This window comes from Myodes glareolus, chromosome 15 (assembly GCF_982192425.1).
Source record: "Myodes glareolus chromosome 15, mMyoGla1.1, whole genome shotgun sequence".
NCBI classification, from domain to species: Eukaryota; Metazoa; Chordata; class Mammalia; order Rodentia; family Cricetidae; genus Myodes; species Myodes glareolus.
The window spans coordinates 23,985,692-24,009,143 of NC_142040.1; the positions used below are offsets into that span (position 1 = coordinate 23,985,692).

At 36.8% G+C, this 23,452-nt stretch overlaps 1 protein-coding gene across 2 annotated transcripts in view; it reads left to right on the top strand.

The window, feature by feature from the left end:
- Cert1 (ceramide transporter 1) overlaps positions 1-23,452 on the top strand; it is a 110,188-nt gene that overhangs the window by 62,876 nt on the left and 23,860 nt on the right. For both annotated transcript variants that reach the window (XM_048441496.3, XM_048441497.3), the window contains exons 4-8: positions 5,116-5,223; positions 6,542-6,680; positions 14,372-14,455; positions 20,293-20,450; positions 22,784-22,876. In XM_048441496.3, the coding sequence (XP_048297453.1) occupies positions 5,116-5,223; positions 6,542-6,680; positions 14,372-14,455; positions 20,293-20,450; positions 22,784-22,876 (582 nt within the window). The remainder of the gene's footprint in view (positions 1-5,115; positions 5,224-6,541; positions 6,681-14,371; positions 14,456-20,292; positions 20,451-22,783; positions 22,877-23,452) is intronic.

The following is a 23,452-nucleotide window of genomic DNA, read 5'->3' on the forward strand; positions in this document are numbered from 1 at the left end:
TCAAACCACTTTAAATGAAAATGCCTCCAGAAAACCTTTGCTGTACGGCTTGCAGCAGACCTCATTATAAGATAAGACGTTTTACTCTGAACTATAGGATTGCTGAAATTACAGATCCCTTTTAGTGTGGTGTGCTTCTGTGATACTGAAATCAGTATAAAGGCTTCTAAGAACATTTATATTCTCAAATTATACTGATTTTAATTTACTCAGAGTTTGCATTTTGATAGACGCCCCTAGAATTTTCTTCTACCTTTTTGTAGTCATTACTTATACTGTACCCTGACATCCCCCTCTTATCAGAATTTTGCTCTGTGTGAGTGTATGTGTTTGTATGTGTTGTTGTTTTATGAAATACATATAAGACCCTCAGTAGAAAGGAAGGAAAGGGAAGGTAGAGGAGCAAAGTGAAGATAAACAAATTTAGTGACTGAGATTAAAATGATACATAATATAGCTATTGTTCCTTTACTTTTAGTACTTATCTCTAAGTATTGTTTGAAAAACCTATATGATTTTCCTCCATTCAAAAAAAGTACAGCTGTTTGTAGTCAGAAGCTTTTCTGTATCCCACCTGGTCCCACAGCTGCTTATAAAATAATCATACAAAGGCTTAATATTAATTATAATTGCTTGGCCAATGCCTCAAGCTTATGACTGGCTAGCTCTTACATATAAATTAATCCATTTCCAATAATCTGTGTATCACCACATGGCTTCTTTTCTCTAGCATGTCTTGCCACTGTGGCAGCTTGCTACCATCTCTCAACTCCATCTTCTTTTTCTCTGTATTCAGTTTGGCTTTCCCTCCTAACTATGGTCTGTCCTGCCATAGACCAAAGGAGCTTTATTTATCAACCAGTAAAATCAATGCATATTCACAGTGTACAGAAAGACCATCCCATAGAATTTCCCCTTTTCTGTCTAATCAAAAAGGAAGGTTTTAACTTTAACATAATAAAATTACATGTAACAAAATAGTTATCAAGCAAGAATTATAGATACAGTATTTAGTCTATTTGTATTTGGCAAAATTAAAGAAAATATTCTATCAAATGTCCTATCTTAGTGAGTCTGAACTTTCATATCTAATTTATCTTTTGTCATAATTAAGGAAAACTATAATTATAACTATCTAGTCTTCAACTCCATCAAAGACCCAGAAGGGGGACTGGAGAGATGGCTCAGTGGTTAAGAGCATTGCCTGCTGCTCTTCCAAAGGTCCTGAGTTCAATTCCCAGCAACCACATGGTAGCTCACAACCATCTGTAATAAGGTCTGGTGCCCTCTTCTGACCTTCAGGCATACACACAGAAAGAATATTGTATACATAATAAATAAATAAATAAATAAATAAATAAATAAATAAATAAATATTTTAAAACAAGACCCAGAAGGATATAATATTACCTGAGTAAACAGGAAGTGCAAGCAACTTCCAAAACTCTAGAAATGACAGAAACAGCTGCTTCCTGGGCAGTCACCCAAAGTTATTCTGTAATGATGGGGCCTTCATCTTTACCCTATAGGCCTAGAGTATCTGGCAGACTTTTCAGTGAAGCAAGAAATTTCAAGGACTGCCCTGCCTGTTTTGGCAAAGCTCATCACTTGCTTTCCTCTATGTCCTGTAGAATGCCTGTCAGTTTCTTCTGTGAAGCAGGAACCTTGAAAGACCATCCTGCCTTATTTTGACAATGTTTAGTAGTCAGTTTCTGTGGGTCCTATATGTCCAGTTTATACAGTGTTTGTCAAGCAGTCCAGGCAAGGACAGTTTCTTGCCCAAATGGCTAGCCTTGCCACATTGAAAGCAAACTCCATAACAAGTTTCTTTAGTGCCCATCATCCACTTTGAAGTAATTGGTGCTGCCAGGAACAGACAAATCTCATGTTGAAAAAAGTCTTAAGTTATTAAAACATTTTAAATCCCATATTTTGTAGGTTTTTAGAAGTGTTTTAAGATTGCCCATCTATCTGAAATAATGCCTCTGTATTACCTTGAAAACCTAGCTAATATGAAAACAAGTTTGATAGAAATGGGTGATTATTGGCCTGCCTGTATCTATTATCTTGAATAGCTTTTAAGGACTAAAACTTCATATTGCATAATTAAGCAAGTTGTATAGGTATGAGATGTCTAATATCTTAAGCAAAAATAGAACAGATAATGCAGTATAAGGATAATAACCTTACATTTGTATCAAAATGCAAAAAAATCCTTTAAAGAAGAATAGAAGCATACATACAGTGTAACAAAATTAGCTTTTAAATTTGTATCATTATACCAAAATCCATTCCAATGCAAAATATCTAAAATTAATAGTTGTCTTTTTAGTCTATATTTCTGTATTGCCCTAAATATAACAAATATCCATAACCCACCAAATAACCAAAGGCTATCCATGCCCCCCAACTTTTGGAAATGTGAACATTGTTTTCTCCAAACTGCTCCCTGCTATGTGTAAACAAAGTATCTTTAGGACCTCTGATAAAATTTTGAGATAATGACCAAGTCTTGGGAGGACCAGTGGTAACCTTTGTTGATAGATATTGCCTGTCAAGTTTAAGAAGGTTTTCCTTGATCTAAATTGATCCATCTTAACCTGGAATTAATCCATAGCCTCTTGTTTCCTATGGAAACAAAAGCAAAACCACTTCTCTAAAGTCATGCATCTTTTATGTTCAATTTTATAAATATATTTTTGACTTCTGTTGTAAAGTTAAGGTATTTTTTAAATATTTATGTTAGTATATTTTTTCAGTCTCTTCAATCCCCTGTGTCTTAGCAGCTGTCATTTGCTTATCAACAATCAAAAATTTCAAAATCAACCCAATAATATATAGGATCCAGATTCCCCGTGTTTGCCATCTTACATGGCTTTTTTCTTTTATATTAATTTTACTCTCTCTTTAAAGACTTTATTATTTTTTAAACTATTTCTTTCTGTGACTGTTTATACCCATATTCTTTCTTCAGCCTATGCATGATGTAAAACACATTGGAACCTGTTTTAGAGGTTTTTCTGTCTGGACCTCTTTTTACTGTGTTTCATTTAGCATTTTTTTGTCTGTATGAGCAAAAGCTAGATCCACTACACAGCACACAACTGATTAACCTCTCTGTACCAAGGCCTGTATGAGACTGCAAAACCTGTCCTGCTGCTTAGCTCCTGGCAACTGGCTCCATCCTGCAGGCAGCTGTTGGGAGACACATCTCTGCACTGCTGCTGGCATGAGACTGTGAGACTTGGAAGCTCAGTGTGGCCCCATTTCTCTGTGTTCAAACCTTTTAAAACTTTTCTCAGGTCTTACGTGGATCCACACTCCCATGTTGGGCGCCATTTGTAAACGGAGGTTCCTCTCCCGCCTGCTAGTTCCCAAACAACCACTCACGCTTAACATTAATTATAATTGTTTGACTGATGGCTCAGGCGTACTGCTAGCTAACTCTTATATTTAAATTATCCCATTTCTATTAATATTAGTATTCACACATGGCTGTGGCATTACCTCATTTTCTACATGTCTTGCTTCCTTAATGACTGCCTGGTGTCTCCAAGATTCTACCTTTCTTCTCCTGCTTGGATTTTCCACCTGGCTCTTCCCTGCCTTGCCATAGGTCAAAGCAGCTTTATTTATCAACCATTGGAAGCAATACATATTCACAGCACACAGAACGACCATCCCACAGCAGCTATTAAATATGCTTGCTTAAAACTGTAAATTAAAAGCAAATATACTTGCTTAAAACCATAATAGGTACAATGTGATGTTCCAGCAAATGATATGGTACAGATGCCTGAATTTTTCAACAAAAGCATTGATTTACTGTAATTTGTTTCATTAGTAGCTTTATTTATTCTGTTTTATTGGGTATGAGTATTTTATCTGCATATAAGTATGTGTACCACATGTGTGCCTGGTGCTCATAGAAGTCAGAAGGTATTGAATCCCCTAAGACTGAAGTTACAGAGGGTTGTTAACCACCATGTGGATGCTAAGTATCAATCTGGGTCCTCTGCAAAAGCAACAAGTACTATTAACCACTGAGCCAACTTTCCAGACATGATTCGCTGTAATTGGATCCAAAATCTTTGGTTTCAGGAACTTGGAAAATTTTCAAATAGCTGACTCTTTGACAATATTACTAGTAGTGCATTTGGTTGAGAATAGAATGTAAAATGGATCTTCTGAAAGCTATCCAGCTCATTAAAATGGGAGAAAATATTTTATGGCAGTACTGGCACTATACACAAACACCCAGGAGTCACATTTACCCTCCATGACATAATGGACTAGCAAAGTTGAAATGTCAAGGTAATTTTTTTAAAAAGAACATTTACAGTTGGCTTTCAGAAAGATCCATATCAAGTAGCAATTTTTAAACATAAGCTATTATAATTTGATGCTAAACCTATAATTATAATGTAATAAGAATGGTTGAAAATACAGAGATAGGGCTGGAGAGATTGCTCAGCAGATAAGAACATATACTGTACTTCCAGAGACCTGAGTTCAATTTCCAGCACCCTTGAGAGGCGCAGCGCACACCCACCATTTCAGGAGATTGGAAACCTCTGGCCTTGGTGGGTACCTGAGCTCATGTGCACATACCCAAATAGCTACTCACATGCATGCACATACACAGGCACACAAACTTAAAAATAATACAAAATCTTTTTAAAATAAAATAGATACAAATTGGGATAATAGGAAGAGTTTCACTGGAGCAGTATATTTATCTGTGTTAGGGTCAATGACTTGCCTCTAAAGAACAAAAGTATATTAATGCTTGTTTCTCAACCAGCTCCATACCTTTTTCATTTTCCTCATTGAAACCCTTCTCCATTTTCTGCTGACAGCTATTCTCTGTCCTTATGAATTTGACTATTAGATCATATTACTAAATAACTTGTTAGCCTGGTAGTGTAACATGTGATATTCTAAATTAAAATGTCAATGGAGACATGAAAGGTATTGTTTGCATCAGTGGATTGGCTATTTTTTATGCAAATCCAAATCTTGGTAATCATTGTTAAATACCCTTACTAATTTTTTTCATTCTCTTAAATATTTCTATTTATTTTTTTTTCATGTAGCCTTTACTTTCTTTTTTAGACTGAATCAGGATATGGATCTGAGTCCAGCTTGCGTAGACATGGCTCAATGGTGTCACTGGTGTCTGGAGCAAGTGGTTATTCTGCTACATCCACGTCTTCATTCAAGGTTTGTGATTATGGTGCTTTAAGGCAATGTCATGTGAGTTTAAAATTGGATATTGTGGCACAACTTAGGTTATCATTTGTGTGTGTGTGCAGCAACAGGCAAATGTAACTCAGAGGACAGTTAGTAGGGTTGGTTTTGCCCTTTCACCACATGACCTAGGAGTTAAACTCCAGTTGTCAGGCTTGGCAGTAGGTTCCTTTATCCTCTGAGCCGTTTGACCAGCCCTTAATAGGTTTTTAAAAGACATTTTCCACAATGTAATTTACTTGAAGTTGTTGTAAAATAAGTTCTTAAGGGATGAAATCATGGTATACATAAATATAAAATGAACATGTGAGATGTTATCATTCATTAATTAGGTAAAATACCATCTGGAGAATATTAAAATGATTTGCTGATGTAAACTGACCAACATCTGTAGATGTGGCTCATTGGTAGAGCACTTGGCTAACATGCAAAATTACCAGCACTGCAAAAAATAATCAATGCATCTACAGAAATCAAAGTTTGTGTCTCTTGAGACAAATCACATCACACTATTTGATTTTCTATTAAAAGACTTGTAAAGTAACTCATATGCAATGAAAAGGAATAACTTGTGCAGTCTGATATCATCTTCCCTTTGGGGTTCCCTTGACAACACTCATCAGTACTACTAAACTGTGTAATAATGTATTTTCCCATTTCAAAGTCTGTGTTTCTTCACAGTGTTTAATAGGAAAATGTTATGTTATGTGGAGAGATTATCAGTATTGACTTCCTGTTATCTATGGGTTTGTCAGGGTCAGACAACTAGTTAAACCCTCTTCAAGCCTGTTCCTAGGAATATTACTTTGAAACTTGGTGCAGGAAAATTGTCTGTATTCTGTCAATCATGTATTTTAATAAAACGCTGATTGGCCAGGCAGGAAGTATAGGCGGGTCAACCAGACAGGAAGTAGAGACAGAGCAATGAGAATAGGAGAAGGCTAGGGAGGAGATCACCAAAGAGGCAACATGTGAGCTGCCATGCTGAGAAAGGTACTGAGCCGTGTGGCTAACATAGATAATGATAATGGATTGATATAAGTTACAAGGACTAATAAGAAGCCTGACCTAATGGGCCAATCAGCTTTATAACTTATAGAGATCTCTGTGTGATTGATTTTCTCTGGGACTTGCCGGTTGTGGGGTACCTCATGCTACAGAAACTCACAGCTTTAATTATTCCATTCCCTCAATGATATCATACCAGCCTAAAAGGTGACTAAGTATCATAGGGTTAACAGTTCAGGTTCATTTTACGTGATTCATACACCTTCTCCTTTGTGCTTTGCAGAAAGGACACAGTTTACGTGAAAAATTGGCTGAAATGGAAACCTTTAGAGATATCCTATGTAGACAAGTTGATACTCTCCAGAAGTACTTTGATGTCTGTGCTGATGCTGTCTCCAAGGATGAACTTCAAAGGGATAAAGGTTAATTAAGCTATTGCCACTATTTTTACTTGAAGAATGAATGGATTTAAAGCCTCTAGTTGGGGAGGGCTATTTATTTGTATTTATTTATTTGCTTTGGATGTTTTGATTTCTTTGTATAACCTTTGCTGTCCTGGAACTCACTCTGTAGACCAGGCTGACCTCAAAACTCACAGAGGTCCTCCTACCTCTGCCTCCCAAGTGCTGGGATTAAAGGTGTGTATGCATCACCCAGTTCAATTAGCTTTTAATTTGAGGCTTAAAGTTGTTTCCCCTTTGTTAGTGCTGAAAATATTGTTGATGTCAACACATATTCAGTTGTTCTTAATTTGTTCTGAAGGTGAACGTGACCTTTCCAGCAGTCTTAGCATCTAGCACTGAATTCACCCCTAGAAGTGCATTGCTGGTCATGGCTAAATTTCTTGACCTTATGAAATGTGTTGGATTTCAAATTCTTTTTGTCTTCCATTTGTTTTGTTTTTGTTTCCTTTCTCTGCCTTTTGTACTCAAATTTTTATAGTTTTATTTTTCTCTTTTGTTCATGCTTTAACTCTGTTACTTTGATGTCTACTTTTAAGACTTATGGTTTCCATATGTAACTTACCACAAGTCTGCTTTCAAAGTAATACCATGAGAGCACTTCATGTATAATAGCCAAAGCTTCCAGTAATGTATTTCCATTTTGCCCCACTACTGAGACAAGACTTTTCAGAATTTTCTAGTTAGCCTCCTGTAAACTGTGAGGCTTTCCATTTTGCACTGTGGGAACAAGTAACTTTCCTTACCCTCCCACATAAGGTCAGGGTACTGCTCCCTGGAATCTTTTCAGAAGGCTTGTCCCTGCTGTCAGTAGTCCCCTCATTTGCAGGGACTCTCATTACTCTACTGAGTACTCTAAAGAAACCCTTGCTGGTTTCCGGCAGTGCCTTTGTGTAGTCCTCCTTGTTTCTCCTCTCCTTCTGAAAGCCTTCCTCTGTGTTGTCTGAGCTGCTGCTCAGTGCAGCAGTCTACACAGACCCCTGGAGCAGTCATGGAACTTAGCCTTTGCTCCCAACCCTTGGGATCACTCCTTTATTGTTATCTAATAACAGGTGTCCTCTCTCTTAAGTTCTGTCCACTTTTTAGGATTTATGGCAAAGAATAAATTCAGTCCCTGTTATTTATTGTAACCAGGAGCAGAAATCTTGTCCATTAGCTCAGCGAGGGACCCTGTCCCAAAAGATATTTCAGAGAGTGATTAAGGAAGATATGACATTGACCTCTGGCCTCCTCAAGCATACAGGCTCAGTAGCAGAGTACTTGCCTAACATGAATGAAACCTTAGGTTCAATCCCTATGGAAAAATGGTGGTGGAGGGAAGACAATAATAACTTCAAGGCTATTTTTTAGGCAAAATTAAATACCTGGGCAAGGTGAATAACGGGGACTAAATTTATCTCCACCATAAATCTTTAAAAGTGGGAAAGTCTGTGAGATAATGGACAGTGTTTATCAATAGAAGATAGCACACACGTAGGCATGTGCACATCGACTGTATCACAGACCCTGAAGAATTCTTTCAAGTGCCTAAAAGATCTTATTCTGGAGACAAGAAGTTGCTGTTAGCAAGAGCAACTTTTATTTTCATTGGTTAGATAGATAGATAGATAGACAGACAGACAGACAGATAAAATTAGGCTTAAAAAACAAAAGGTTGAAATCTCTATTTGGTGCTGGTAAGCAATTAGACAGAAAATATTAAACTTCAGAAACATTGTGATTTAATCTAAAATCAGGTTCCCATCAGTAATTTGAAAAATTACTATGTAAGGAAGGATACGCGTTGAAAGTAATCTTTTTTAAAAATTACTTGCAGATGATTGTAATGTTAATTAGTATGGTAAAAGACTAAAGATGGGGGGAAATCCTGATATAAATCATTCTAGTAATCTGACAGTGAATGAGCATCTGGATCAAGAGAATATCATCACGATTAGTTCTTCTATTGTTTTTATTGTATTTATCATGCAGTCTTTTTAGATATTTGACAGTAATTGTCTGTTATAATTTTATAATAGACTTACCATGTATATATAAGTGTTAACTATTCCAAAAGTTAAAAGTACCAGAGATTGAATGGCTTGAATAAGTTTTATTTTCTCACAGTTGTGAAAGCAAAGAGTTGGCAGTGTTGACTACTCCCGAGGGTGATGCTGGCACATAAGCACTGTCTTCTTGCTATCTTATCTTTTCTGCACATGTATGCTTCCAGAGAGCGTCTTATGATGACACCAGTAGGTCAGGCTCACCCTGATGACCTCATGCTTACTTAATTGCGCTGTTGTGTAATGTTTTATTCTTTTGGTTTTTAGGGGGTCCACCACCCAGCTCCCAAATAAATCACACACGGAGGCTTATTCTTAGTTATGAATTCCCAGCCTTAGCTTGGCTTGTTTCTAGCCAGCTTTTCTTTGGTTATCCTGACTACATTTTTTCCCTTGGGCTTTTATCTTCCTCTATTTCTGTATACTTTCTTTACTTCTTTCTCTGTGGCTTGCTGTAAGCCTAGCCCCTGATGTCCTCCTCTTCTTGTTCTCTTACTCCTCTTTCTTTCCTCCTTCCAGATTTCTCCTTTTATTTATACTCTCTGCCTGCTATCCCCACCTATCCTTGCTCCTGCCTCACTGTTGGCATTAATCTCTTTCAATAGGATCATCAGGTGTTTTAGACAGGCACAGTAACACAGCTTCACAGAGTTAAACCAATGTAGCATAGACAAAAAGTTACACACCTGAGAATAATATTCCCCAGCATGCACCAGTCACATTGTTAGGTAATGGCAACAGACTTCAACAAAGAAATGGCAATAGTTGGAGAGAAATATTTAATTCACCTGTATCTTAGAAATATTTGGGTACTGAAAAAGTTGCTCAAATGTCATATAGGTGATCTTGTGAAAAAAATAATTCATCATACTGTCATGAACCCAACATATCTAGAGGTTGGAGGACCTGGGAGAATGGAGCCGATAAATGAGACAAACCAAAGTCTCATGAAAAAGCCAACTTTATTAAAGCTCCAGACAATTTATACTCTGGGAGTTAAGAGAGGTCACTTGAGTAATGTTCTCATGAATTTAAGCTGTAGACAGTCACAAAGACAAGCCACATGTGGCTAAATACATGTTTTTTATTAACATATATAAAGGATAGTTTAACCACTTAATTGAAGAACATCAGCAAGCAATAATTAGTAATCTGAAGTAAACTCACTATCTACTACACCTGAGAGAAGCATGAAACCATCTTCTGAGAACAATTCTGTGTTTTGAATTTTTTTAAGAATTGAGGTCACATGACTTTTGTCTTGTTACTTGGAGTTTTCTCACAGGCACTCAGAATTCTCACATGACTCCATTCATGGACTTGCTTCAACAGTGGCCATTGGCAATCACAAGTTTTATTCCAATCTTAATTGCTAATATTTTCTCAGATGACAGACTCAACATATATGCATGTATGTTTATATATTTATGTATTTAGGTTACAGAATAGCTACAGAAAGCTTAGAATATCTTTAAATTCAAGGGTACTTTATTAAAGGTAAAAACAGAGACCTGTTATAGATGCAAAGAAAGTCACTGTAAGTAAAGTAGTTAGATAGGATACTGAGGAACCCAGTTGAAGAACTACTGAAAGCCCTTAGAGCTAAGCTATAGGGCTGAGCTGTAAAATTGCAATATTTGTATAGGTACAGGATTGAGTTAAAGGACCAGTTACAGGTTGTTGGGTTTGGACAAAAGCAAAGAGTTTAAATAGGCTACTATCCATTAGTGCTGAACAGAAGTCTCTGAGACACTTAGGAATTTTCTACATGTTAGTCCTTTAACCCATGCGTCAGGGGGTCAGATAACTGTCCAGTTGGCTCATCATTAACACCACCATAGTATTAGCTGTCTTTTTTATGGAGTCCAGATGAAGTTGTTGCACCTTTCATTGGTCTAATGTGTTTGATAAGTTCATGGGCCTGGTTCTTCTGTATGTACTATCAGATTCAAGTCTACTTTTGATATGTTTGTAGGTAGTACCTTTTTACTTGTAAGTATTATCCATTTCTCATTGTTATGTGGGGTAGATGGTGATATCTTCATACACAGTTGAGATGTAGAATCATTGTGCATTTGCACTCAAAATGGAGCCAAATGCTGATTTGCAAAGTATAGTCACCCAGAGTAGGTACTACCTAAAAATTCCCATGGCATACAGTCTGAAGTAACTTAAAAGGCTACATACTAATCTCTACAATATCCTCTACCCTAGTTCTTCTGGTTTAGAGCATTTAGGAGGAGAGAGGAAGAATATAAAATAATATTCTTTGTTTCTCAGATGAGTCTGAATAATTTTTCTAATAGACATAGAGGGTAGCTTAATGTAAACAAGCCTCTGAAAGTCATAAGGAAAAGGGAAAGCATAAAGGCCATTTGAATTTGCCAAGAAAAACCATCCTTCACATCATGAGACTAGATAACTAGAAGAAATGTGACAAAATATCTGTTGTAGGAAGTGGTAGGTAGGGGAGTAATTAATAAACTGCTAATTTTCCATTGATAAGATTTTTTTTTTAATGTAGGAGATGTGTTGTTGGAAGCCACTTGTTCGTTTCCCGGGCTCCCAGACTCCTGTAATAATCACACAGAAACTATATTATTTGAATCACTGCTTGGCCAATCACTTAAGTGTATTGCTAGCTAGCTCTTTTATCTTGGGTTAACCCATTTCTATTTTTTTTTATATTCTACTATGAGACTCATGACCTACTGACAAGGTTCTAGCTGGCAGCTTGCCTCTTTCTCTCTGGCAGCTCTATGGCATCTCTTTGACTCTGCCTGCTTTCTCCCAGCATTCAGTTTAGTTTTCCTCGCCTCGCTCTGTTCCCTTATAGAGATGTGAAAAGATCCTAACAAATGAAGTAAGGATCTTAAAAGGTACTTGAAGGTCATCATTATAACATTTGCTGGAGAACTAATTTAAGAATAGTCGCATTGTGACTTCAGTAGCTAGCATGAATGACTGTTTTCTGAGAGCAAAGATGCAAGGTAAATTAATATAAAGAAATAGTACCAGATTTCATTTATTTGGTAACATACTTATTTGTCTAAAGCCAATGTAAAGCCTACAAACTTTAGTAGGATTTTTCTTCTCAAATTAACACCTTTCATGAAGAGCAGTTTTGCAACAGTATGCCATATTAATGGATTTCTTAGAATTTATATTTATAAATTATCAATGAGCAGGTAAAGATTAATAGAACCTGAGAACATATTTAATCTTGGCACAAAAGTATGTGGAAGACTTAGGATAGACATGAAAAAAAGTCAGATAATGATATTCAGCTGCATAAAAATCAATACACAGTGTTACTCAATAGTAATGACTTGTGATTTGGAAATTTCTGTAGCAAAAATTTCATGTGTGAATAAAGTATTTCTCATTCTGATTTTTACCCCTTGTCAAGAAAGACTAAAGCAGTCTCTTTCTATGAGATAAAAAGTACTCCTGCAGTAAAGAAACAGAAAATGTGTAAGATAATACTTTATAAATTCCTTCTGTAGAAAAGTCCTCAAAAGATAATACAGGGCAAATATCCCTGTCCACAAAGTTTATTACCAGGGCAGGGGAGATGACTCTCAGTTGATAATGTGCTTGCTTCATAACCATGAGGGCCTGAGTTGGGGCTCAACAACCATGTGAAAAAGCCAAGCCAGACAGATTCAGGTACACACAGAGTTGTGTGTGTGTATATATATATATCCCTAATCCATAGAGGACAGAGACAGATGAATCCGTTTAACTCAGTGACCAGCCAGTCTGGCTAATTTGTGTGAGTGCTTGGTTCACTGAGAAACCCTGTCTGAAAAGATAAGGGAGAAATCAATAGTAAAAGACATCTGACATTGATGTCTGGTTTCTACATATGTACTAGCACACACATATGCAGATGTATGTGCTTGCTCTCACACACACACACACACACACACACACACACACACACACACTAAAACGCTTGATATCAGAAATATTTGTGGCTTATTTTAAATTGTAAAATATATGTTCTGTAGACATAGTGAGATGTCTTTGGAAGAGAACCCTAGACTGAACAGAAAATTTATGTTATATTTATACTTTACACATATAATGTGAAGATAATTTTTTAGTATATTTAGGATACATGGGGGTCAAGAACTTTCAACTTGTTTATCTTGTTAGCACTTAGTAAGTTTTGGATTTTGTAGGATTTGGAATTTCAAGTATTCATATTAAAATATAAAACAAAGAGGTCATAACAAAGGCTAGAGTAGGGGGATCATAGGTCCACTGCTGATCCTGTCTCAAAACTAAGGGACCATTAAAAAACTTGAAGAAAGGAGAGACGGGGAGAACTGGAAAGAGAGGGAGAGGGGAAGCAGTGGTCAGGATGTAAATATTGTTTTTTATTAATGGATTAAAAACAAAGTCTTGATGAAAGGCAAAGTAGTTGAGAGCTGAGGTTCCAAAAATAAGTGTTATAAACAGAATGCATATAACAAAATCAGAACATATTGGGCAGAAGAAAAGGGAACAGGGTACATTTTTTTAAAAAAAGAAGAACCAGTCATGGTGGTACACACCTTTAATCCCAGCACTCGGAGATGGGGTGGGGGCCAGAAGCAGGCATATCATAAAAAAGAATCATATGTTGTTTTCAAGTTTTAATTGTTTGGAATTGAAAAAATTAAAAGGGATATTCAGGAGCACATACACACTGAAATAAATGAAAATTGACATCACATCTACAGGTATTACTTTTCTGTATATACAAAAATAGCGGATTGGAGAATTTCCAGAAGGTAAAAGAGGTGTCCCTCACTTTACAGCTGTCAGTTCTATGCCTCTTCAAATTTTTATTTTGATTATATCTGTATATGTGTAGGTAGCAGTGTCTATGTTGAAGTTAGAGGACAGCTTGAGGGAGTTGGTTATTGACTTCTGCCATATTGGTTCTTAGAGTTGAACTCTGTCAGGCATGGTGGCAAGTACTTTTGTCTTGCTAGACCCTTCTAGAACAATTAAAGTGTCATAAAATTGACCTTATTTGGAGGGTGGAAAGAGCCCTTAGTTAGGTCATCTACTGCTGTGCAGGGACACCATGATGACAGCAACACTAGAAAGGAAAGTGTTTAATGAGGTGGCAGCGTACAGTGCCAGAGGTTGAGTCCATTGTCATCATAGCAGGACATATGATGTGCAGGAGACATGGTGCTGGAGAAAGAACTGAGTCCTTGGCAGGGAATAGAAAGTGGTCTGAGACAGTGGCTGGTATCTTGAGCATATATGAGACCTCCAAGTCTACCTCCACAGTGACATAGTTCCTCCAACAAGACCACACCTATTCCACAAGACCACACCTCCTAATAGTGTCACTCCCTTTGGGGACCTATTTCTTTCAAACTATAAAGACTAAAGAGTAAAATAAGGTATAGCTCAGTAAACATCTATTCCAGAGATGACAATACATTTTTAAAGTAATATATTTAATATCATTTCACAACATATTTATTAAGCATGTCTGTCTTCATAACCAGTGGAAACACAAAAAAAATGAATAAGATCTTATGCTCAGTTGAAAATAAGAATAAACCAATTTTCACTGTAATATTTTAAATATTTTTTTAGTGGTAGAAGATGATGAAGATGACTTCCCTACAACTCGTTCTGATGGAGACTTTTTGCACAATACCAATGGTAATAAGGAAAAATGTAAGTAATACCTTTTCTTTCTCAATCAGATGGAATATATCTTGTGAGATTATGTTGTGTGATCTTTTACTCTGTTGGTGTTTGGGGGAGTTTACCACCTAGCTCCCAAATAAATCACACACAGAAGTTGATTCTTAGTTAGGAATGTCCAACTTTATCTTGACTTGTTTCTTGTCAGCTCTTCTTAACTTAAATTATCCCATCTGGTTTGGGCCTCTGGGCTTTTATTGTTCACTATAACTGTATACCTTTTCTTTCCTTCTTACTCTATGTCTGGCTATGTAGCTGGGTGACTGGGTGGCTGACCCCAGAAGTCCTCCTCCTTTTTTTCTCATTCCTAGATTTCTTCCTATTCATATTCTCTGCCTGCTAGCCCTGCCTGTCTTTTCTCCTGCCTCACTATTGGCCATTCAGCTTCTTATTAGACCATCAGGTGTTTTAACAGGCAAGGAGTCACAACTTCACAAAGTTAAGCAAATGCAGCAAACTAGTACATCTTAAAATTATTTTCTACATAAAGATTACATAGTAGCTATATATATCTCAAAGAATAATTCCTGAATAATTTTTAAAAACAGTGGAACTCCTAGAATCCATAGTTAAAATAGCTTGAAGAAAAGCCAGGTAGATAAAATATACGTCTTGATATCATGTAATAATGACTAACTATCTAGCAAAGGCTCATTCCAAATATTAGCCTCATTTCATTAGTATTGGCAAAATTAATTGCTAGTACTGAATGAGTTTTATTCTTAGGAGTTAGAGGGGTTATGGGGCTTGATTTCATTGTTTCATTTGAGTGTAATTTCTCTCATGCATTTAAGTAATAATTCTGTTTCATAGATCATACTAGAATCTCCCATTATTGATGCTAAAGTTTATTGCTTCTCTCCCCATTGTAGTAGGAAGGAGACTGCTTATTTGTCCTGGCCACCCAGACTCCTGAAATAATCACACAGAAACTATATTATATAAATCACTGCTTGGCCCGTTAGCTCTAGCTTCTTATTGGCTAACTCTTACATATTAATTTTACCCATCTCCATTAATGTGTGTATCACCAAGTGGCAGTGACTTACCAGCAAAGTTTCAGCATGTCTGTCTCTAGCGCAGCTCCATGGCTTCTTCCTATTCTGCCACCTTTTTCCTTCCAGGATTCAGTTTAGTTTTCCCCACCTACCTCTGTTCTGCCCTGCTCTGCTATAGGCTCAGAGCAGTTTCTTTATTCACCAATGGTATTCACAGTATACAGAGGGGAATTCCACATCACCCCATCTCCCTTCTTTCTTTCTCAATTCTTATTTTCTTGTCATTCCTTCCTTGCAACATACTGCCCCCTCCTTCTGTAAAGGTTCAGCTTAATATTACAACTTAATACAAAAAGTTGTCCTTGTAATTTAAAACTGTAATCTTGAAGCCTGTCAAGTGATCCAGTGTCTCTATAATACTGAAGGACTGTTTAGAAAGTTTCTTTGGGTTATATTTTAATGTCACAATGACTAATATGCTGTAATCGAAAAGGAACCTTATTTGAATATTGAAAAATCATTAAAAGTTTTTAAACTATCAGCTTAATCATTCATCCTACATATACTCAACTATGCCTCATGCTTTCCCAAAAGAAAATAGGTTTTCTTTAGATAGAAGTGGAAATTCCTAGGTTTGGGAATACTGTATTAAGGAATACAGCCAAAGATAATTGTATTGTGCTATCAAGAAAGTAATTAATGAAGCTGGCAAGACGATTCCTGTCTTGGTTAAGGTTTCTATTGCTGCTGTGTGACACCAAGATCAAAACACAAGTTGGGAAGGAAAAGGCTTATGTAGCTTAGCACCTCCATTGTTCATCATGGAAGGAAGTCAGGAAAGGAACTCAAACAGGGCAGGAACCCAGTGCCAGGAGCTGATGCAAAAGCTAAGGAGGGGTGCTGCTTTCTGGCTTCTCTACATAGCTTACTCAACCTGCTTCCTTCCTTCCTTCCTTCCTTCCTTCCTTCCTTCCTTCCTTCCTTCCTTCCTTCCTTCCTCCTTTTCTCCCTCCCTCCCTTCCTCCCTCCCTCTCCCCCTCTCTCTTTCTCTCTTTAATGCATTGGTGTTTTTACCTTCATGTATGTCTGGGCGAGGGTGTCAAAACTTTTGGAACTGTAGTTACAGACAGTTGTGAACTGCCATGTGGGTGCTGGGAATTGAATCGGGGCCCTCTAGATGAGCAATCAGTGTTCTTAACCGTTGAGCCATCTCTCCAGTACCCGACCCACTTTGCTATAGAACCCAGGACCACCACCAGCCCATGAATGGCACCCACAATGAACTGAGCCCTATTGATCACCTTACAGATCAGACCTTACAGTCTGCCTCTGGAGGTGTTATTTCTGAATTGAGAGTCCTGCCTTTCAGATAACTTTAGCTTATGTCTTAAAACTTTCCAGCAAGGCTACCTCAGTAAAGTCCTTGCTGCATAAGCATGAGTATTTGTTTGCTCCTTAGCATCAATCAAAAAGAGCAAGGCACAGCAGTCTACGCCCATAATTCCAGCACTGAGAAGGCAGACAGAGAAGCTTCTCTGTGGCATGTTGGTTACTTAATGTGGTTCAACCACATCAGTGAGCTCTAGGTTCAATGGGTGACCTTGCCTCAAAAAAATAAGGTAAAAAGCCACTGAGTGAAACAGTCAACATGCATATCACAAATGTGTACTACATACATTATACACACAAACATATATACACACATACAAACAAATGACTAGAATTATATGTGGTGACTATTGAGCTCTGACTATGTACCAAACTATTTGCTTGCTAAGTTTAAATACTGAAAGATACAACCCTTGCCCCTTTCTTATACCCTGTTCCCAAAACACCATCTAACAGATGTAGCTTCCTGACATAAAATCGGAAGACAGCTCTTAGAAAACTGACTAGCCATTAGAGAAAAACACCTGTAAGGAGAGCTGTGTAGATGCCACCATCAGGAAGCTGACTCCAGATCACCCTTCAACCCCACTAGTTGCAAGGCGTGCTCGCTTCTTTACTGTCTCTCTGTACATATATAGATATAGATCAGGTCTGGATACATTTGTAGAAAGACTCCTACCTAAAAGACAGTGATAAGCACAGACAAACTAGATAAACTCGGACAAAGCAGGGAATTCTAATTAATGTCTTCAGTAAGAAAACAAAAATCATCCAAACTTTAGTCTGTTTGCAGATGCTACTACATCTACAAACAAAGAATTTTTAGTATGATCTATACAAAGAAAATTTTAGGGCTTAGGAGTATAACTCAGGGGCAGAGCTTGTCTAGGATGCACAAGGCCCTGGAGTTAAGCCCCACATAACAAAAAGAAAAGCTTTTAAAGAAATTCTAACAAGTCTATTAAGAACTATTAGAACTATAAATGTATGAGCAAGTTTGCAAGGTATAAGACCAATGTATAAAGTAGCAGTTATATTTGTACATGCTATAAACAATTTGAAAATTGTATGCATGCATATGTGTGCATATACATGACAGACTCCCCTAAAAGGCCAGAAGTGGGCATTGAATCCCATGGATCTAAATAGGCAATTATGAATACTAAGAACTGAATGAACTCAGCCTCTAAAAGAACAGGAAGTTCTCTTAACTGCCAAACCATCTTTCCTGCTCTATTATTTTTGAGACTGGGTCTTACTGTATAGCCTTATCTTACTAAAGCCTTAACTTGATGTGGGACAATAGTCTTTTATCCTGTCACTTGTATTATTTTTAATAAACCGCTAATTGGCCAGTAGCCAGGCAGGAAGTATAGGTTGACCAGGCAGGAAGTAGAGGTGGGTCAGCAAGAATTCTGGAAAGAGGGAAGTTTCAGTCTGCAGTCAGTGACCCAGATACAGAGGATGCAAGATGTGACTGCCTCACCAAAAAAGGTACCAAGCTAACACAGACCAGAATTATGGGCTGAAATAAGTTATAAGGGTTCATACGAAGCCTGAGATACTAGATACTAGGCCAATCAGTTTATAATTAATATAGACCTCTGTGTGATTTCTTTGGGACTTAAGGACTGTGGGAACCGGGCAGGACAGAAACCTCAGTCAACATAATGGTGCCCAACATGGGACAACTGCATGCACATAAAACCTGAAAGAGCTTGGGAAGACACAAAATAACAATGTTAAGTACAGCTTCTTGATAGCAGCACTTTCTCAAGTGGGCTCTGCTTACTAGAGGCAAGCACTCTCATTTAAGAGAGGCTTTCTGACTCAGCTTTAGCCGCAAAACCTTGCAGTTCTTTTAAGAGGTCCTGCCTTGAAACACTTAAATGGTTATTGATGAAAAGCCGACTGCATACCTTTTGGTAGTGACAGGGACCTTGAAACGCCGTAGAGACTGACTTGGAATTCACTATGTAGAACAGACTGAACCAAACTCAGAGTGATACACCTTCCTCTGCCTCCTGAGTACTGGGAGTAAAGGTGTGGGGGGGGGGGGTGCCTCCACACCCAGCATGAATCTTATTTTTGTTTGTTTGAGAAATGCAGCATTTAGCTTTGTAGCCCAAACTGGCCTTGAACTTAGTAACACTACCATTTTAGCCCTTGAGTGCTAGAATTATAGGCATGAGCCACCATGCCTAGCACATGGATAAATCTTGAAAATGTGTTAAATAAAACTTTGTCACAATACTGCTTTTATGCTTGTTATATGAAAATCCAAGTGATATTTTGGAGGCAGAAAATAGACCAACAATTGCTCATATCTAAGGATTTAGGAAAAGTGGGGAGTGATTTCTAGTAGACTTGATAGTTGTAGGAGAATTTTATTTTGCTGATGATGATTTATACTGAATATTCTGAAAACAACTGAATTTTATGAGTGAATTTTGTGGGAAGTTTATCTCAATAAAACCATGTTTTAAAGAACTAAATATGGCTAGAGGTAAAGCTCAGTGGCAGAGAACTTGCCTAGCATACACAGAGTCCCAGGTGACATCCAGCAGGGCCAAAATAAATGAATGTGATTGTATTTTCCAGTATTTAAGTGAACTCTTAGACTTTCTTGCTTGGTTTATGTAATTTAAGATTTCTAAGTTGATACATGTGTGTTGATTTCTTCTTACTGCTGAGTGATGTTCCATTGTATGGATACACTACTATTTGCTTATCCATTTATGAATGGATTGTTTGTTTTGAATTGGGTTGTTCATTTTTGGGGATACTATAAATCTATTGTGACAATTCATACAAAGGCCTTTATGGGCATATATTTCATTTTTCTTAAGGTTAAATGCCTTTGTACAGAATCTCAAAATTAAACTTTTAAAAATATGCAAGCTACTTCTTGTAGTTTTAATTTACATTTCTCTGGGAACTAAGCATCTTCTAATATGCTTACTTGCAATCTCTTCTTTGTTGAAATGTATTCACATCTTTTGTTCTTTCCTCCACCCACTCCCCCCTCCCCACCCCCATCCGCCACCCCCACGCCCAGAGTTGGGTCCTCAAACCCAGAGCTTTGTTCATGGAGCTACATTCCATTCCTAGCCCCCAGTGTAAGGTATCTCCACATAAAGTCTCCCTAAGCTTAAACATGTCAGAATGTCATTGTGAGTATCACTCCTCCTCCTACTGGACTCACTGAGTACATACAGCGAATGAGTCCAGGAAATAGAATCTAGGAAATGCTTCGGAGCTCTGCTCCCAGCACGGTAGGGTTTTTAATGATGGTCTGCAGGAGGAAAGGTACAGTCCAAACCTTGATCTGATTTGCTAGTTTTATAAATACCTGCTAATCTTAAATGTGGTGAAATCATTTCATTTGAATGATTTTCAGTGAATAACTTTCTTTTTCAGTATTTCCACATATAACCCCAAAAGGAATTAATGGTATAGACTTTAAAGGGGAAGCAATAACTTTTAAAGCAACTACTGCTGGAATCCTTGCCACACTTTCTCATTGTATTGAATTAATGGTAAAACGGGAAGAGAGCTGGCAAAAAAGACATGATAAGGTAAGACTATAATTTTTCTTCATTTTAAAAATAATATTTTAAACTCTGTGTTCATTGAATTTCTGAGGGGAAGGACCTCTAGCTGGATAGAGCTATCGGAGCTTTTATTTTGCCACTTGATCAGAATCCTCAACTCATTATTTACCAATGATTTACTCAGTTATTATACATGTTCTCTTGATAATATTTAAGATAAAAATTTTTTAAATATTATTTATGATGATTTGGTATAGATGTGCATTTTGCATTACTCTCTTTTAGTGTATAGTTTGAGTCTGTATTTAAGTTATAATGAACTAACTTGAGCACTGATTTATAAAGTTAAATATTTACTTGTTACATTCATAGCCATTATGTTTTCCCTGGTCACTGATATCACTTAGCATACATTATATTGTTCAAATATTTGCCCAGTGCTCCATTTCCCACCTTTATTTAATCAGCAACATTGATAATAATGCTGTAACATGAATTTCTAGCTTTTAATGTGAACTATGGCTCACTGAATTTTCTTTGTGGGAAACTTCTGTTTAAAATACAACATTTGTAAAATAGCCAAATGCTAAAATTAAAACACACCTTAGAAAATCTAGTTCTGGCTCAACACCCTCATTTTTCAGAAGGAACTGACTCAAAGACTTGTCCAAAGGTGCTAAGAAACAAAGCTAAAGCAGATTTTCTTGCTCTGGGTATATTTGCTCTGGATCCCAGGCTAACCATCAGTTAGAGTCCCTTTCATTAGAAACTGTTACTGTTTACAGTGTGTGAAGGTCTTTCAATTTGAGCAAGAAACTAAGAAAAGCAGCAACAGTTGTTGTAAGCTACTATGATGCAGGATAGAAACAGCACTGTGTATTTAAAACAGTTCTCGGCTTTAGAAAAGAGAGCTGTTCAGAGTTCTCAAGCACCAGGGAGAGGGAGCCATAGTAACTAGCAGTATGCAAACCTTTACTGATACACATGTTCCCAAACTCCCAGTGGATGTAAAATCACAAATAGTATCAAACTCTTTATGCACTATTTTTTTTCCTACAGACTCATGCCTGTGATAAAGTTTAATTTATAAATTAGGCACAATAAAAGTGATGAAGTTAGTTAATTCACAGGAAGTTGTTTATCACTAAATATCTTTTAGATAATTCATAAAATCAAGAAAGAGGGCACAGTATCAATGTGATTTCATTGTTGGTGTTTCGTTCCAAATTGTTCTCATGTCTTCTGTAAGCTAGGAATAGAGAAATAATAAACAGGAAACACTCCCTAAAGAAACTTATACTCTATAGCACACATTAGATACGTGATGATAATAACAGCTATATAATAGAATTGTTTCATATTTTTTTAACTTAAAATGCTCACTCAAGTATTCTTTAACCAAAATATTATTTAGACGTGATCATTTTATGGTCATCTGTAATAACAGTTTCTTCTTTAGAAATGTACTTAATTGCTAGCTAGTCATACTCAGGAAGACTAAAATTTCAAGGTTAAATAAATTTAGTTAATATTACTAAGAAAAAATTGTGTTTATTGACGATAAGGCATACTAGCTTCAATTTAGATATGATACTTATAAGTAACTAGCTTTGTGTGTGTGCATGTGTGCGTGTACGCACATGTGCATGGCTAATTTACCCATTAAATTAGCCCAACTGTCTAAACTTGAAAATACTTGAAGTGATACAGTGAAGGGTATGTGTTGACTAGGCTTCAGTATTACATCAGATTTGATCCAGTGACCCATGTTGTGACAGGAAGGTTCTGTTTGGGCCAGCCTTTAAGTTTTTAACTTGAATCTTTAACACTCTTGGCTCTATCTATAAAATGGAAGAGTTAAAATAAGTCATCAGTCTTTTTCATCCCTAAAGTACAGTTTTAACCAGCAATAAGAATAAGAAATCATTTTTAAAATTTAGTATTGACTGATAATCGCTTATTGAAAATTGAGTTCTTTTATTTCTGACATTCAATACTTGGTTTTTTTCCCTTCACAACAATAAATAATGGTGTTGTGGTGGGGAGGAGTACAAGAATTTGCAGCCTCCATTTCTCTGGTGCTTATTTATCTTGTTTTAAGTTTGAACATTTTAACATTTCTTAACCATCTCAGTACTTAATGTGCATAGAGGTGATCTTAACATTGTTTCAGATAGTAGCCTCTGTGTAGTGTGTATCCCACCAGAAAGTGTTCCTAGGCAGAGGAACAATTGTGTTTTTCACAGAAGTAGTTATTTTTTTTGGTCAGTTACACAGAAAGTCACCTCCAAGTCTTTTTATGACATTTAAAATGCTCACTAAATCAGTCACTTTCTCTCCCTCTCCTACCTACTTAGGATTCAGAGAAGAGGAGACGATTAGAAGAAGCATACAAGAACGCAATGGCAGAACTTAAGAAGAAACCCCGTTTTGGAGGACCAGATTATGAAGTATGGACTTAGATTGGTGGGGCCACATCTGTCACAGAAGTGACCTTTAGTACTTTTATAACCTTTCAGTGTTCTATACATGTAATTTGTTTCTCAGGGTTAACTTAATGATGTATATAAGTGCCAAGCTTTTTCTAAAAATAATTCTTTTTGCCATCTCCAAAGCTTTAGACATAGCTTGTTGAGTCAGACGTCGTGGCTTGTGCCACCATGAGCTACAAAACTAGAGTAGAGTCTGTTTAAAAATCCTTATTGATTTATCATATGAAATTTTAAGCTTCCTTATAATGAATCTTTCTTCTTCTAGACTTAGCAAATAATTATTTATACTTAATAGTTTCTTCTAAATATATTTAATGCATCCTGGATAATTTATATTTTTTTTTGGAAGGTTGTTTTGAGACAGTTGCCTGTTGTAGCCCAGGCTAGTTTTGAACTCCGAGTCCCCTGCCTCTGCTTCTTCAGTTACAGAGATTCTCTGCTTCTAGGATTAAGCTGTGAACCACCATACCCAGTACATCTGATTTTTTTTAAATTATGATGGGACATGGGAATCTACATTCCAGTATCATTTGT